The sequence below is a fragment of the Wyeomyia smithii genome, chromosome 2 (assembly GCF_029784165.1).
Source record: "Wyeomyia smithii strain HCP4-BCI-WySm-NY-G18 chromosome 2, ASM2978416v1, whole genome shotgun sequence".
NCBI classification, from domain to species: Eukaryota; Metazoa; Arthropoda; class Insecta; order Diptera; family Culicidae; genus Wyeomyia; species Wyeomyia smithii.
Genome location: NC_073695.1, coordinates 3,808,215 through 3,825,952, shown reverse-complemented (window position 1 = coordinate 3,825,952; position 17,738 = coordinate 3,808,215). Strand labels below are relative to the sequence as shown.

The following is a 17,738-nucleotide window of genomic DNA, read 5'->3' as shown; positions in this document are numbered from 1 at the left end:
CTTTACAGAACGTAAATCTTTTCGGCTGAATGGTAGCTTATTTTTAAGGAAATAAATTTATTTGTAAGCCTTCCGACAGGCGCAGTAAAAGGAAAAAACTGAGCAGTCAACTTGGTGTATATTGTAAGCATGAGTTATTGTGCCTCAGTGAGTGACTCAATGGATCAGCTCGCGCAACTAAATATCCTAACGTGAAAAGCTATATAAATCTGATTCCAGTCAAATTTCTTGTTAAAGTACCATATTCATCGAACATTTCGCCGATAGAAAAGAAATTCGCTTTTGCACCTTTGTTGATAAAGAAGATACCATTTCTGCTCAGTGATTATTTCGAAAGTATTATCTCCGTAGAAGCAACACAACTGATAAAACAGTGCAATCAAGAAAACATCTATATATTGCAAAAGAAAGCAAAAGCAACAACGGTTTCTGGAACCTGGCTTCCCGGAATCATATCCGTGCTCAGTTTGTATTTTTTGTTATTATGTAGGAGAACTTCCTATTGTAATTCTTTCCTTATTGCTTTTGCCATGCAAACTTTTTTGTTTCGTTCCATTTTGTGCTCTTCAAGATTCATTCTATTTTTTAGTAATTCTTGATTTCATGGTTTCTGTGATTCTACCACTCATTGCACCTTCAGAAATTTAAGCTATGCAAAGCTAGACGAAAAACAAGTAACTTTGCATCTTTTAGATATACATACAACAAAAAAAAAACAACATTCAAATTTGAGTTATGCTTAGAGTGCCCTTCCCGGGACGTCCCAGGGTTGAAATTATCCGGGACCTTCAAGTTGCGAGAAATATTCATTCAAATCCCGGGATCCCGGAAAATATAATACGATGAACAATGAAAATTACTGGAAAATCGGTTTTAAAGTTACAGACCTGTGAAGCCTGTAGAAGTCTGTACTTCTGTGCAATGTTGAGTAAGATTGTATAACCATCGTTTACCTCTAATTCTCCTCTCTTCTTCTTCGATTTGTAATCTTATACAAACAAACCTGCACCTAAATAGTACGAATCATCTCTTTTACTCGCTCCAATGCACTTTTCGTGTGCCTTATGGCTCATATAACAACTGTGTAAATTTTTAGATCGATCAATGGAACTATATTTTTGCGCCGGATTTCTCAGCTCTCATACGATTTCAAAGGATGAGTATTCTCCAGAGTGGTTAGTAGACTCGTGAAAAAGTTATTTACCTCAAACTGATTGAATAACTCATGAACGGCTAAACAATTTTCTAGCAACACCGACAATGGGTTCGTCAGATATCACGCAAGAAAACACGAGAAGTGCATTGGAGCTGCTATTTTTTCCCCACTCTAACGACATTAGGGGCCATCCACATACCACGTGAAAAGCTGGGGAGGGGGTCCACGGTCCTTACAAAAAAAAATTTATATGGGCATTTGTCTACGCGGGGGGGGGGGGGGGAGGTGGTCAAAATCGTTAAAAATCTGTCCTGTGTGGTATGGGGATGGCCCCTTAGGATGCTAACGGAAGGTGAGGGAAAAATATGATATTAGAATTTCTTTTAACGACAGGCTTCAAAGTTTTATGTTTTAGGAACAAATTTCCCATCCAAACTTGAGCTCAATCGCGCTTCGGAAAGTTATAATAAACAGAAGAGTTTCAACAAATTAAAAACACAAGTTCAGATTGAATAAAAACAACAGATTTCTCGATCCCGACACATTTTTTCACGAGACCATATCTCGCTTGACATATAAGTATTGGCAACTATCTCCCGTAACGAGATTACATCAAGTGTCGAAGATTCAGTGGATTGAGTATATGTAAGCAAGTAAGTTTTCAGTCTGATATAAAAAAACGTATTACCATTTGCTTTTCTTTTATACCTTCTCACTTCATACTTCAAGACTCAACTCGCTCAAACCGGTAAGACCTAGGTACAATGTTTCTCAAAGAAGTTATTTATTGTATCCCGAATCCCGAAGCTGAGAAACTTTCTACACTAGCATTACATTGTCATTGTGCAATTTCACTGGTTCACAATACTTTTACCCCTGACCAACAACGACGACGCGCAACAAAGGTTGTACTATTTGGGAAGAAAAGGATGATTATGCTCGCTTTGTTTAGAGACCGCAGGTTTTACTGCATCACTACAATCACAGGATAGGAATTGTATTATAATGAGTGCAAAGTTCTGGTCTCTTCTTGATGAAGGATCCTATTTTTGCACGAAACTAAAATTTGAATATCACAAAGCCTATTCGCGAGCAAAACACATATTGGGCCAAACTAACCTAATGCGCGAAATATTTGGATTCTGAATTATATTTTTAGACACTCGTTGAAATTTAGAGCCACGTCGGTTATTAAAAATATTCCCGTGAATACTGTATATGCGAAATGTTTTAACATTCAAATGTGAATCATTTTCTGAAGATCCGTTTTTTTCGCGAGTTATCCCGTCGTGTCCTCATTACTTCTAATAATAATTATGATTTGACATTCCTGAATATATTAACTAGCGAAGTCCAATCACGAAGCCGACAGTCCGATCAGAATATGTCCAAATCTCGTGCGTTATCTTAAAGGCAACAGTTTATTATAATAAATCATCTATTAAGGGGTTATATACCTTTTTGGTCGAGAAAAATGAGGGAAGTTTGAATCTATTTTTAAGTGCATAGCACCATTTTTATTGCATCAAAGTGGTATTTTTCTGAAAGTACAGTTCATCAACAACAAAAAAATACGTTTGATTTTGAGATATACCAATTATTACTGGAGTAATGGCCGTTTCCCCGAAACGCTATTTTTTTGCAGAGGCTTGCGGTGATCCTGATAGAGACTCAGCGGGTCAACCGAAATCAAAAAACTCATATTATTTCATTAGTTTAGAAGTGTGCCGGGTCCTTGAACGATCGCTTTTATGAGTATTTTGTTTTCAGTGCAAATGGGAACGTTTTTTTTTGCGGCAAAATGTAACTGTATGTTTCAAAAAGCGATCGTTCAAGGACCGGCGAATTTAATAACGAAAATTAAAAAAAAAGATGAAGGAAATCGGTTCAGTAGTTTTCCCGCAATCAGAATCACGGCAAAGTCATGTTTCGGAAAACACTATTCCGAGATAATCGCGTGTAAAGTTTCAAGTTTAGCTTATGCGGCCGTGACGAGGCGCGCTGCAAATCGCTCTAACTTTCTTCCTATTGCTCAGATCTTTATGAAAATTTGTGAAAATGTTCTCAAGATGTTGTATTTGAAGATAAAACAGTGAAAATTTTTTCGGTTTTTTGAAAACTAAAAAGGTATATAACCCCTTAAATACCCAATCTAGCCAACTTTTATGGTCTAGGGATATCAGATTGAGCGACTAACAGCGTATAGATAGGATTTCCATTTGTTCAACAAAGTTTCATATTTTTGAATTTTCTACAATTTTGCTTAATAAACTGTTCTTCTATCTCTTAACACAAAAAAGTTTTTTTTTTTGTTTTTAGTATAGTGAACTTTTCATATTTTTTGACAATTTACGAAACAATTGTTTCGAAGACACTTTTGAACTAGGATGAAGGTGAAAGGCGCTATGGCATTAAGTTCCACTTTTTGCCTTATTGGACCACTGTGCAGTGGTTATTGAGTCTGAAGAGAAGATTTTTGTGTGAAAGAGCCTGAGGGGCCGTTCCTAAACCACGTGGTCATAAAGAGGGGGACGGGGGGGTTTGTCAAAAGACCACAAAAGACCACGCACGGGGGTGGGGGGATTAACGAAATGACCACGTGTTTTTTTTCCTGACTTATAATTTATTGTTGCCACCAAGTCAAGAATGAAGCTTTTGCATTTTAGAAATATCGAATGTACTGAAAGTTTAATAATAAAAATGTAAAAAAATTAAGAGAATTTTTGGCACTTGACAAAAGAAAAGACCACGTGGTTAAAGTCGGCAGGCGGGGGGGGGGGGGGCTTTCCAAAAGACCACGAAAGACCACGGGGGGGGGGGGGGGTACGGGGGGTATAAAAAGCGATCAAAATATGACCACGTGGTTTAGGAACGGCCCCCTGAGAATAAACCCATACATAAAGTCATTTTGCTAACGAATGGCTTGGTTCTACTAAGATTCAAACCACCATTCGCTTGTCAAAGCGGACTCTGTAACCTTGCGGCTACGAAGTTCTCCGTACCGAAATGATATCCAGAGATCGGACTCCCGATTTCCGGTATCTGGAAGTAAACATAAATTGGCCGAACACCAATAAATAAGGGTAATTCCTGAATTGAGCTGATACGCTGTAGTGTTGCCACAATTTCATCTCTAACGGAAGGCTAAAAATCTTTTCTATCTGTACTTTTTCTTCCGAAAATCTGAACCAAAATCTATATCTGCAAAATTTGTGTTGCATAGAAGGATCACTTTTGTTAACCTTGAAAACATTACAGAAGCTACAAGCTGTTTATTTAGTTAATGATACTTACACTATTCTTATTAAATTTGGATTTTTTTTCAGAATTTCTGAGAAGGGAAGTAGGACAACAGCAACGTTTGCATGAAAACACCAATTGGCCGGCCTTCGCACCGAGCATTGCAGAAATGTTTTTTTTTTTTTGTTTTCCAGGAGATGCATCCCAAGTGATTTCAAGTACATCTGTACCTAAATGTATCTTTTGACAAATATCTGTACAATGTACCGTGCAGAATTTGTACCAGAAAAAACGAAACAAAAAGTACCATTCCAGATAAATCTGTACCTTTGGCAACACTGTTGTTGGGTGATATTAGGTCATTTGTGGTTCTCTTCCAGAAACCGGAAGTCGCCATTTTTAAATTCCTGATGGTCACTAGGATCGTTCTCAGGTCTCTGGACATTCCGAAAGTACTCAAATGAGGTGTCAATTGTAATTGTACCAATAATATTGTCAAATATTCATAAAATTTATCAGTTTCGGAACGGGAAACCGGATTTCATGAAACGAGAAAATTCTTCCGGGGCATCGCAGACACTGATTTGAAAGTAGATAAGTTGTGAATATATTAGTGTTTAAACTATTAAAACCGGTTGAAAATTGTCAAAGGTTATGGTTCCATTATTTTTAAATTCTCAAAAGTATAAACCAAACTTAGCGTATTTCTCTGGGATATGCTCAAATTCCCGGGACTCCTTTCAACAGCAAAACTTGATGACGCAATTTATACCGAAGATATTTTTTTTTTCATAAATATGTGAATCTCAATGAGATTTGATCCGTTGTAACAAAAACCACTGATAATATTAACATCAAAAACAACAAAGGGAATGTTATGCGAATATTTACGTTCGAAAGCAAACATTTGGAAGGTTAGTAAGCACTTCCATACCAATTGAGCTATCGTCCAGATTCGCTAATTTCTTTTTTAAATTAAATTTCGCACACGTATCTGGCTTAGGAAACTGAATATTTTCAGGAGTGGAAAACTATCCAGGATTAAAAGTGTGTATTGTACTTTATTCATAGCAATATAGCTCAGAAACCTTTTGTTAAACAGAAAAAACGAGTTTTGAGTTGATAGTTATTGCTGGAGATTCACGAATAACTTACGAGGATGGTATATTTTCGTAAAAAAAATCTAAGCTTATTTTGGAAAATTGATCATAATAATCATTATAAGACCATTTAGCATCACTGGTATGCAATTCTTTGAAGAATTGGAATTTAGAAATAACTAAAAAGTTTAAAATAACAAAATGCTCTAAAACTCAACCTTTAAAAAACTGCCTCAATAAATTGATCAATTCTTTTTGGCATTTTTTATAGTTTCTAATTTGCTCAATTATGTTTTTCAGCGCAAAGCAATGTTTGTTTCCTACATCTAATCTCATCTTCATGATCTAAAAGAATAGAATGTTTCAAACCTTGTTTTTAATACTTTGAAAACAGATTCATTTGAAATGTTATTCACAATAAGATTTATGATTCAAATTGAATAAATATTCTAGTGTTCGAAAAGGAATTTTTTTCTGTATTTATTTTGTTGCAAAGCTTTCTTAGCTTCTTAGGAACGAATTACCGGTTCTAGACAATTTTTCTTTACAGTGAAAGGTTCTTGAGTTATAAGGCTTTGAATAAAAAAATACATTTACGTTTAGTAAAGTGGGCAATGTATGTAGTTTCGCGGGAATGCGAAGATGAACGGGAATAGAAGGTGTGACTAGAATTAGAAAAAAGTTTCCCTCGTCCAGATTTTCCCTCGTCCAGACGGGACGAGGGAAATTTTTTTCTAATTCTAGTCACACCTTCTATTCCCGTTCAACTTCGCATTCCCGCGAAACTACATACATTGCCCGCTTTACTAAACTTAAAATGTAAGTCAATATGATTGAAAATGAAATTAGTTCGTAAAGTAATACATTTACTCTTTTAGAAAATTACTATTGAGTCCAAAAAATTTCGTTAGTTCGTGAAGCTAAGTACGCTCTAGTTTATTTAGTCTACTTTTGAGTTAACGAAGATTTTGAAAGGTAAACTCATAACAGCACAATTCAAAATAGCAAACAGAGACATGTGGTAAAAAACAATTTTGAGCATGAATTTTCAGCTCAACCGAAGCCGATCAATTTAAGGGTGTTGTAAAGTGTGGTAATGGAGTTTCTGATGGTTGACTACTTTTATGAAAACGGTGAAAAATAATTAAATCACTATGACGAATGGATTAAAATCTGTATGATGATCACAACAACTAGAAGCAATTGGAAATGACATTGTAACATGCTCTTTTTCGTGTGTTTGTTTTCACTACCATTCATTCGATATCTAACCTTCTCGCGCTCCGCTTTGTCAATCTTGGTGAACTCGTTGCGATCGCGGTCGATCTTGTTGAACGAGGACGAGTATTTTGGCAGCGTTGGAGGTGGAATTGGCCGGGCCGCTATCGTTGGCTTTTCGTGTGTTTTGTTGCTACTGTGAATACCGGCGGTAACCGGGGCAGCCGGACTGCCACCCACCGCTGGAGCCGTGGGCGCACCGGTGGCCGAGTTGAGCGGACTCGATTGAAAGTTCGCCATGTAGGCACCGGGAGACGAGAGAATCGGTTTCACCGGCGGAACCGGAGGCCCTGCTGGTGGCTGCGTTGGTGTCGATGCACTCATATTTTCATAATCTTTCTGATCGTTAACACACTGTTGTACTCTATTTACACACTGTTACACTTCTAGGGGTAATTTTCTATCACTCTTGGAAATCTACTCTGGCTGTAGTTAGAAAAAAATGATAATTACACACTAATTGTTGGCATTAATCACATTCACACACGGTGCTTGTTTCTTCTATTATGTCGAGCTTTGTGACTGCTTTAATACAGCAGTCAACAATTCCAGTAATGTGCTGCTAGCGTATCAATTTCCCACTGATCTTGTTTCACATGGAATCGCTGTCGTCCTTAGGAAAGTGCGAGGCACGCACTGACGCGCAAACAAACAAATATGCCCAGCTTCCGTTCGCTTATCAATTTACTGTTTCCACTCACTCGAACTCGAGCAGACTGATTCGCGATGAACGTCGGGGAGAATTCCAAACAAGACAATGATTGATCTAGATTCAATCGACCTCGTGGCGTCTTACTTACTTAGTTGAGCGTGCTTTCATTACTCACTACTCTTCGAGAACTCGTACGGAACACTCTCGGTTCGCATTCACACGTCACAGCCACTACTGGTGCTGTGAACTTCAACGCATGAGGATGACGACTGGTTCGTAGACCGGTAGCGCACACGAATAATTGGAACAAATTACTGCCACTTCTCTCCCAGAGGCACGCGCGCGCCAATGTGTCTATCTATCTCTGTTTGTCCCCCACCAACTTATATTCGCTGAACATCGCGAAAATCCTCACTGGCGAAGTTCAATTACTCCCAACGCTTTTATTTGTTCACCCCGATGCAATTCTCCGACTCCCACAATGGAAACATGCTTTCGGTGTGATTTATGATTGCAAGTAAAGAAATAACTGGTGAATTGTATAGTGAAAAAAAAGTACAAACCCAAAGCTCCACGTTACATACAAGATGTTAAACGTCGTTAATTACAACAGTAGCCCGGCGTTTTGAAGAGTCAAATTACGACGACTTTGATTAACACACTACTGAACCGGTGTGGCTTTACTTACGACTTCAACTGGAGTCGTGTCAGTTACGGACCGAATGGCAAACGGCACTAAACTGCGAATAGCGTAAATCGCAGCTCAGGGGCAAAACGGCGGCTAAGGCGTGTGTGAGCATATGATGATAAGCTTAATAAAGCAGAAGAGATGATAAGTGTAAAGCGCAATTGCTGTCACTTTGGCGAACATAATATGCACCAATTAGCACTGCTCTCAACAAAGAAATTCGAACCGAGAAGTCCGAATGGCAAAAAAATCACGCACAAGAGGACTCCGTCTGGTGGAAAAAGGAAGTTATTTTCTAAAATAGGTCATTGCTCGGAGCAACGGCAGAAGCTTTTCAAAGCACATTCCTAGACTCAGACTCGCGTAGCTTAGAATGGCGAGTACCTACAGACATAGATGCTTTTAGCACTTTTTCAGTGCTGGCTGGCGTTCGGAGCAAATAAAAATATTTGCATATCGGTAACTCACATTCAGACAGACGTAACACACTGCTTGCTTGGATTGCGTACCTACATTCCAGTCTGAAAAACCGTCAGTGGAAGATGATAGACTATCCCATTTACAGGTCGCTGTATAGCAGAGAAAAAAAAATAGAAGGCTGCAAAACTCAACACAACCGTTTCTAATCTTCCCGACTGTGCATCAGGGGGTAGGGTAGTTTGGGGTAATTTGGACCTTTGGAAAGTATTACATTTTTGGGTTCCATGTACCACTTAATCCTTTCCTTGAACTACTAAACTCTAACTAATATAAAAATTTCATGGTTTGCTGTGACAGGTGCACCGCAGTGCCAATGTAAACAAAGGAAACATCAATAGTTGATTTTGCTGTAAGTTTTACGCTTGCGTATTTAAGGTTTTTTGAGATTTTCTTCGTTGTTTTCAGTCCAATGAGCTTTGCAGCCGTGTTTGTCTAGTAAAAGAGTACATTTTAATGAAAGATTGCGATAAGTTGGATCGAAAATAGTAGAAGGAATTGAGTTTTTAGAAAGGCGTCCTGTTTGGGGTAAAATGGACAGTTTTTTGGGGTGTTATGGTCAGGCGAGTTTGAAGTAAATTCTTTTGTCGGACTGATGCCGCGGGCATTTAAAAACGAACGGATAGACGGCGGTGTTTTCAATGCCCCGCAGAGTGGCAGGTTTCTGAACAAAAGTTGGAAAAACCTATTTTTTTTTTTCTAAAATTCTTGAAAATGACGTATAATGCCAATTTTTGGTTGCTGAACTCATTTCTGATGTCCGAAAATGTTGTTCCCCTAAAATGCCGTTAAACCTTTCTTATTATCAGATTTATTTTTTTGTTCAGATCATGTTCAACATTGGTATACTTGTTCTTAATCGAAAAACTTTATACCCGTATTTTTTTGTTTTGTCCTTAGTGTGATCCATTTTGGATTAAAGTTGCCAAAAATCGGCAATCATTTTTCAAAAAATTGTAACTTTTGAGCCGTTTGACCGATTAAAAGATTTAATGGAAAATTTAAGGAATTTGATAGGCCTTTCAAGGAAAAATAAGAAATCGTACGTCAACATACATTCGTTATACATTTTTCCGTTTCGCGAATTCGGGATTAACGGATTTGGAACGACGATATGCAAACCGGGAGCCAAAAATTTGAAAAATACGGTTAATTTCATATAGGCAGTTGATTATCCGATCATTCCGAACTGTTTCACGAGACTGTACGGTACACAAGAGTTCTGAAAAATAACATAAATTTCCCCTCAAAACGAAACTCGTTGATCCAAAATCAGATCAAAATTGAGGGAATTAATTAATCGAAGTTATGCTCAAAATTGTGATTTTCGAACATAAAAATCATTGAAATTTCCTGACACAGCAACATTCAAAGTGCTCCCAAAAATTGGTATATCATCCGATCCTCATGAAACTTACATCACACATACACTGACACACACACATACACACACATAGACAGACACATAATCACACACACACACGCGCGCGCACGCACGCACACACACACACACATGCACACACACACAAACGCGCGTGTGCGACACACGATCGCATACTCAGTTTCTAGTATGAATAATTGGAGAAGGGAAACTTTTTTTGGCCTACTGTGGAACCACTGTGCAATGCCTAAGAATTGCAGTTATCATTCCGTATGCCTGATAACACCTTCTACTGTGTATTAAGCAACTATTGATACTACAAAACTCACATTTTTTGCCCTGTCCGCATCACCCCAAACACTGTCCATATTACCTCCAATAGCTGTCCATTTTCACCCCAAACGATTTTTTTATGTCCGAAAACCATAATTTTTAGTTTCGTTATTTTTTTTTGTTCTTTTGACCTTAATATCAAGGTTTTTTCGTGCGGAAACATAGAAAACAGATCAATATTACTATAGTACATTACGTTTATGGAATAGAAAAAAACAGGTTACGAAATAACAGGAGTTTTCCTTAGGGGGTCAAAATTACCCCAAACTACCCTAATGGTTTCCTTGGGTGAGTAAACGAGGGAAGGAACGTGAAGGAAACTTATAGTGTAATGTAGAAACTGTGTTGTTCTGTGTACCGACGTTCGAAACCTAAACGGCAACTTTTTTATCGCGTCCAAATTGAATGCGGAAAAAAATCTATATACTGAATTTTTTTTTTTCTAATAACTGCATTACTGAAAAAAAAAACGAATTGCAATTTTATTTTTTCTGATATATGTTGCAAAATTTTCTACAACTTGACACATATTGAAAAACTGAGGTTCCTTTGCATCTTACACCATAAAAATTCAAATTTTACAAAGATTGGTTTCAAACACACCCTCTTTCTTCCCATTCTTTAGAAAATGTAATCCCTGTTTTTGAATTTAGTTGTAGATTATCGGACAAAACATTATGACCACTCTAATGCAAAATTTCTAATAAGTTAACCACTCTAGTACAAATTTCTAATAAGTTTTTAACTGCCAATTCAAATCTAGTGTATGCGAATCCTTGCGACGTATACCAGTACGAAAACTTTGAAAACCGCAAGTTTGACGCAATCAAAGCAACCAATTCTAGCAAGACGCACTTAGGGGAGAACCGTACAAGACGCACCAGTTGGGTAAGATTACCCATGGTATTAATTCCCCAAAATACTTACAAATGTGGCTTTTTATGATGAAATTCTTCGCTTTTCTCATAAAAACCCAGCTTCTCCACAGTTCTTATATAAAAAAGTGTGCCATAATGACTAAAATACTCAAAAAACTGTGCAATTGGCTGTGGCTCTGTCCAACATGTAATTATTTATGAATTTTATTTAATCTTTTATGATAAACTGACTTGTAAATAATACAAAAAAAACTATGGTTCCCTAACCTTTACACTTTTGGAGTTTATAATATTATGAGTATTTCAAATTATTTCACTAACTTTCGTCAACTTTTACTTAAAAACAATCAAAATTAAAATTGGGGCAGAATGCACTATGAAGAGCTTGCAAGAGATTGCTTGACAACTTAGAGCATGTTCCATTATTTTTGATTTTACTTTCGAGACTTCAAGCGCTTTTCACTTTGCGTGCTGACTTCTGCTAGTGGCATATTGGCCTACTGCTTTGGAGCTAGGACAGGACGAGTCAAGTGGCTTCTAGTCATTCCTCTTTTCGTTCAAAATTGCCCTCATGAAACATTGTGATTTTTCGGCACGACGCTTGCCAGTGTTTCCAAAAATGTTTTATTAGCAACATATAAATATCAAGGATTTTCCAAGTTCAGGATTTCAATTTTAATTAATTCATTTGATAAGGCTAGTTCAATTGATTTAAAGATATATGTTAAATTTATTTGAACCAGCCATAATTTCAACTCATTTTGGGTTCCTCATTGAAATCGAGTATTTTATAATAAACTTCGTCATAAACATCCAATAAATAGATCCTACAATCATCCTACACGTTCAATGTCGCTTTGAAATGATTTGAAGCGCTGTAAATCGCGCAAATGCTTAACTGGTGCGTTTTGTACAATCCTCCCCTACAACCGGAAACCAGTGCGATAAAATTTAGAACCAGTTCCTCGTTGCGGTTGTAGTTTCGATCGATTTTTGAAAAAAATTGATTGTTCCACGGCGATATTTTGTTTTGTTTTTTGGATCCTGGTACATATTGATCATGTAAACAAGAAGTATGTAAGGCTTTAATTCTCGAACTCTGGTTGCAGTCGACCAAAAATGGGTAGCGCGCATAATTGCGAAATCCGCTAAATGTCCAAGGCAGGCAGCAGCAAAGCCAAAATCGCAGAGTACTTTGAACAATCCAAAACCTTCGAGTTAATACCCTCCACGACCGCAAAAAATGTGAAACGACTGGACGCTAAGGAAAATGACCGCAGAGGATGACTCTGCCACAAAGCGAGCCTCAGAGAAAGAATCCTTCAAAGCCTCGATAGAAATCCGTTAGTTTAGCGGCGGGTGGTGAAGCAGGGACAAGGCGGTAAGAGACCCAATGCTGACACAGGAGTATCAAAGAGCGCGGCAGAAGTTCGCAGAAGACTACTTCGATTGGATCGATCCGGAGAAAAAGAAGTAGTGGGAAAATATACTGTGGTCGGATGAGACCTCATCGGCTCGGACGGAAAAACTTCGGTCCATTGAGACTGCGCTTACATGCCACAGTATACCATGAAGACACTTTAGCATGGAGACGGGAACACTATGGTGTGGGGGCACTCTCCTAGTACGGGGTTGGCCCTCTGTACTAGGTGGATAAGATCATGAATCAGTACCACTACGCCCAAATCCTAAGGGATGTTGTTGCCACACGCCGAGTGGGGAATGCCCCTGAAATGAAGGTTCATGCAGGATAGCGATCCGAAACACACCGCCAAGACCGTCAGAAAGTAGTTCTAGGATAACAAAGTCGATGACATGGAATCGCGAAACTATGGGAGATCGTGAAAAGAGCGGTATACACGGAGAAGTCGAAAAATAAGCAGCAAGTGTGGGATAGGATCCAAGCAACCCCATGCCGAACCAGGTTACAGTTGTCGGAGGTCGAAAAAAACTCAAATCACGTCAATATTTTCAATATCCTACATTTTTCCGAAGTGAATGAACCTGTGAAGTTTCTCGAACTGTGAATGAACTTTTCCCAAAGTTTTATGACCATGTTTGAAAATAACAATTTTTAGCTCAAATAACTCCCTTAGTTTCAATCCGATTTTGATTCAGCAGGTTCCATTATGAGGAGAGTCTTATGTTTTTTTCGGTTAATTTTCAAGACTCGCCTAACATACAACCAATTTCTCAACCGAAGTAAAACATATTGCTGGGAATCCAAAAAATAAACATGTATTCCTGAACTAATTTCTATCGTACAATCTCGTGAAACAGTTTGGAACGAGCGGATAACCAACAGCCTATTTTGTATTATTCAAATTTTTGCTTATAGAGATATTTTGTAAAATAAAAACTATGGAGACGTAACGGCACCATAGATACGAAATGATTGACTGGAAAGTATACATGAAGTTTTCAGTAGTCTCATCTCAAGCTTTTTAATATAAAATTGTAAACCGCTTTCAGTACTACAAGATGTATGAAAAGGGGAAAAATTGAGGATAAGAAAAAAATACCATCTTTTATATTTCCAATGACGTTAAAATAAACTACCGCACGAAATCATATTTATCCTTAAAAGACCTTTCGTTCGTTGTTGAAAGATCCTGAATCGTTAAAACGGCTTAAAAGCTACAAGTATTTCAACATAAAATAGATTGAAATATGTCGATTTCTGGCCCTCCCTAACTAATAAAGGAATACCCTAAAAACCAAACAAAACATACGAGTCTAAAGAACCACTCCGATATTCATATCAACACCTGTATTCATCTCATCGCTCTTATTAGTCGAATTTACCGTGAAATTTTTCTATTTTTCTGCAGAGTAAAACTTCCGACTACTCGACTGAACGAGAAGTAAAATAAAAATTACTTTGACATTATAAAAAAAGTTAAATTTCACAATAAACTAGACAAATGAGAGCAATGAGATGAATATAGGTGTTGAGATGAATATAAGAGCGGTTCCTCAATACACTAAGGTCTTTTTTACGCGAGGGATGCGTTCCAAATTCGTATAAGACCGCGTAAAAAAAGACTTTTTTGAGTTGAAAATATAACGAAGTGAACCGTCCTAAAATGTTTGAGCCTCGTTCAAATATGATAGTGGTCAATCTAGGGACCAAAATGCAATATTTAAAAATTTCAGTAGTTGCACCAAAAATTGTGATTTTTTTTTTTGAAGTAGAATACTTCTCTCAGGAAGTTCGGCTACATAGGGATGTGAAATGAAAATCTAAAACCAAAAAAAGTGAAAAATATGTCCAATTTCAAATGCTAATAAATCGGTTAGTATTCGATGGATTTCCTTCGTTCTTGTAGCAATAGATTGGAAAATCTTCTAAGATTCTTCCCAAAAGAAGATAATTATAATTTTATTATTCACACTATTGTACTATTGAAAATAGTCAAGCCTTGTCAGAAGGAAAAATTCGACCTCTGATTGGTCGTTATATGATTGCTTCCCAAGCACGGTCGTCAAAATCGTATACTTTGCAATTTTCAACATGCTATTTGATCTATAAAAAAGCCAATTTCAGCCGAAGCCGCTCATAATAGTTCTAGACAGCGACAACAGCAGTCGTCCTCCCTTAGCAGCAGCACTAGCAGACTGCTAGTAGCAGTGCACAGTGGGGCGACTCCATACAAATGCTGGCCAAGCAAAAAAATGTCTTAAAATCATATAAAATGCATGGTTTTTATATAATTTTGGGACGCTGAGTCCGAATTTGATTTTATTTTTGCATGAAAATGCGTATTTTTGACACCAGGGGAATTTTCATGTTTTTTATATATATTATATGAGGCAAACTTTACGTCGGTTTCAATATTTTAGAAAACGAAATGCATGATGCTTGAAAAACTTTCATATGACATAAAAAAACAATATCGCACGCTAGCCTGGGGGCTAATGCGGTCTCGATCAACTAGATTAGTTTAGAGAATTCGTTATCGATATTTTTTTCGGCACATTTTGCATGTTGTAGGATAAGTACAACGATACACCGTGCCCCAGTGCTGAGTCGAGGAAATTTCCAGCTCGAAAAGTTCCTCGACCTGATCGGGAATCGAACCCGATATCACAACCGTGTGGGAGAGCTAGCCGACCGACATCGCTAACCACAGAACCACGGGGACCACCATATGACATAAAAAACATAAAAATATTATTCAGTTATTGAGTAAATAAAAAAAAATCAATTAAAAAATATGCTTTGTGAAGAAAATTACTTATGACTTGTTCTCTAGCTGTCTCTAGCAAATTTCGCAACATTGCATTTTTTTCAAGAAAAACGCTAAAAAACGCTGACTCAGTACACTTTGAAAAATCATAGAAAATTCAAATTTTATCATAATGCTCTAAAAATTTGGATTCTGACACTTCAACAGTGTACAACTATCGGAAAAATATAATTGAAACGAAATTCGCACTTTCAATTTTGGGTCGATGGCCAGCGATTCCCCACTGTGCAGTGCAGTGGATATCAGCGATGGCGGAAAGCGGCCACAGCTGTGGCGTAGCAATGGATAGCGCACTAGTTGCAGCGGATTCCAGCAACGATAGCAGCTGGGCCAGCTGATGCAAGGACAGTGGATACCAATGGCAGCGTATAGCGGCTACAACTGTGGCATGGCTATGGCATGGCTAGTTGCAGCGGATCTCAGCATCGATAGCGGCTGATGCAGTGAGGCACTTTAGTGAAATGCAGTCTCTGTGAGATAGTGGGCACTAGTAAATGCATTCAATGAAAAGTTGACTCATTTTGACAACACGTGAGCCGTCTAGTTTTGGGTGTTACATCAGCATTTCACTGTTTACTTTATCACAACGAATACTTCGTTCGCACTTTCAGTGATAACGCAAAGATGTAATTGGCATCTTATACGATACTAAATTGAACAACAAATTGTTCTTTTCAGGATGAAATAAAAACCTGATGATTAAACCGTTAATGTTTTCTCTTGAGTTGCTTTACATTTTTAAATTTGTAAAAGTTATAAATTTTACTTTATTTCCGTGTCTCAGAACGTACTGAATTATCTTTCCCTTTCGTCATGAGCACGACATCCGAAAAAATTCCTTCTCAAAATTCAAAAATTGTCAAGCCCCAACCATGACAAGCAACTTACTATATTATTGAAAATGGTCAATCCTTGTTGAAGCGCAAAATTCGATTGATCTGATTAGTCAACGTTTATTTGCTAAAAAAATGACTGACACGCAAGCAGCCAGGTTATCTTTCTTGTAAAAGTATTCTACTTCAACCTTGCGGTCGTGGCTTTGCACACAACCTTCCTGTTTTTAAACTGGTATATGATTACTTTTGGAAAACGTGATTGAAATGGGGTCCACATCGTTTACCGTTTTTAAAAATGAACAAAAGCAATCCGCGTAAAAAAAGACCTTACTGTACCAATTTTTGGCATGATCGGAGTAATAAAAATATCTGATCATGTAAAAGGCCTAACAGCACCATAGATGCGTACGTTGCCATTTTGAACATTTTTTGACATCAGAATGTTGTCATAATATATAATTTCCAGTCATTCAGAAAAGAATTTCAGGTTTTTTTTCGACTTTTGTTCAGACACCTGCCACTGTGCTCCTAGAAGCTCTTCGCGGTATGATTTCTTTTGGTTTTTTTACCATGAATTCCAAAACCGATCTTAACTTTTGTCGTGTCATTTTAGTTGTTTAGTATACTCAAAACGCTTTTCTTCATGAGAGACTACTGTTTTAATTACAGATGTTATAAATTTCTTCGAACAACGCAAATAAATTATTATTAATGGATAGGAGCACTGGATTGGATTATTTTTTCTCAAAGTTCTGTCACTTTTTTTTGCTTGAGCAGAGCTATTGAGTTGTTTTCTCGTCCAGCCAATTTATGTTCTTGTTATACACTCATCGATTTTTCGTCAATGAGAAAGAAAGAAAGAAAGCTTGTAAAACTATACTAGAAATGCAAATTTTGTAACAAAATAAAAACCATTTTGTTCTGATAACAAAGACACTGTCAATATGCTGAGCCGAAGAAAACCTAACAGCTGTTTGGAACTCAATTTTATTGCGTAGCTCTTTTCAATCGTTTTAGTGTTTAAAGAGCCTGCGTTACTTGCTAACTCTATTGCATCAAAATTAGGGCTATTCGAAGTCAAACAATAGAATGTTTTTAGAGAAAATGGTAATCAAATATCGGCAAACGTCGAAGATGTGTTCGTGAAACTTTTCCTCGGCAGCATAAAATACCTGAATGAAATGAGGTTGGAATACATGTTTAGTTAAAAACAATAAACAGTTCAAATTTCGAATGAAGTGATCCATTCATGCGAACGAGGAAACATCAAGGTTCAAGGTAAAATATGTTCCCCCATTAGCGCCATCAGCAACTGTTCAAACAAAAAACGTTTTTTTTAATTTAAATTAGACATTAGATTCAATTCCTAATCCATCCAGATGATTTTCAGGGTTTTGGGTAAACCTTGCCTATGTCGGCAACTAAATCCTTTCATATAATAATCTTGTGTTTACCTACACACACCATAT

General features: G+C 37.3%; 1 protein-coding gene across 8 annotated transcripts in view; it reads right to left on the bottom strand.

Moving 5' to 3' along the window:
* The window catches only part of LOC129725483 (septin-7), a 62,220-nt gene that overhangs the window by 22,410 nt on the left and 22,072 nt on the right, over nucleotides 1-17,738 (bottom strand). For 6 of the 8 annotated variants that reach the window (XM_055681395.1, XM_055681398.1, XM_055681396.1 and 3 more), the window contains exon 2: nucleotides 6,769-7,200. In XM_055681395.1, coding sequence (XP_055537370.1) covers nucleotides 6,769-7,098 — 330 coding nt within the window. In that variant the 5' untranslated portion in view covers nucleotides 7,099-7,200. Of the gene's footprint in view, nucleotides 1-6,768; nucleotides 7,201-7,574; nucleotides 7,600-7,989; nucleotides 8,135-17,738 lie in introns of those variants that run through there. The other 2 variants (XM_055681390.1, XM_055681392.1) reach the window with 2 other exon arrangements.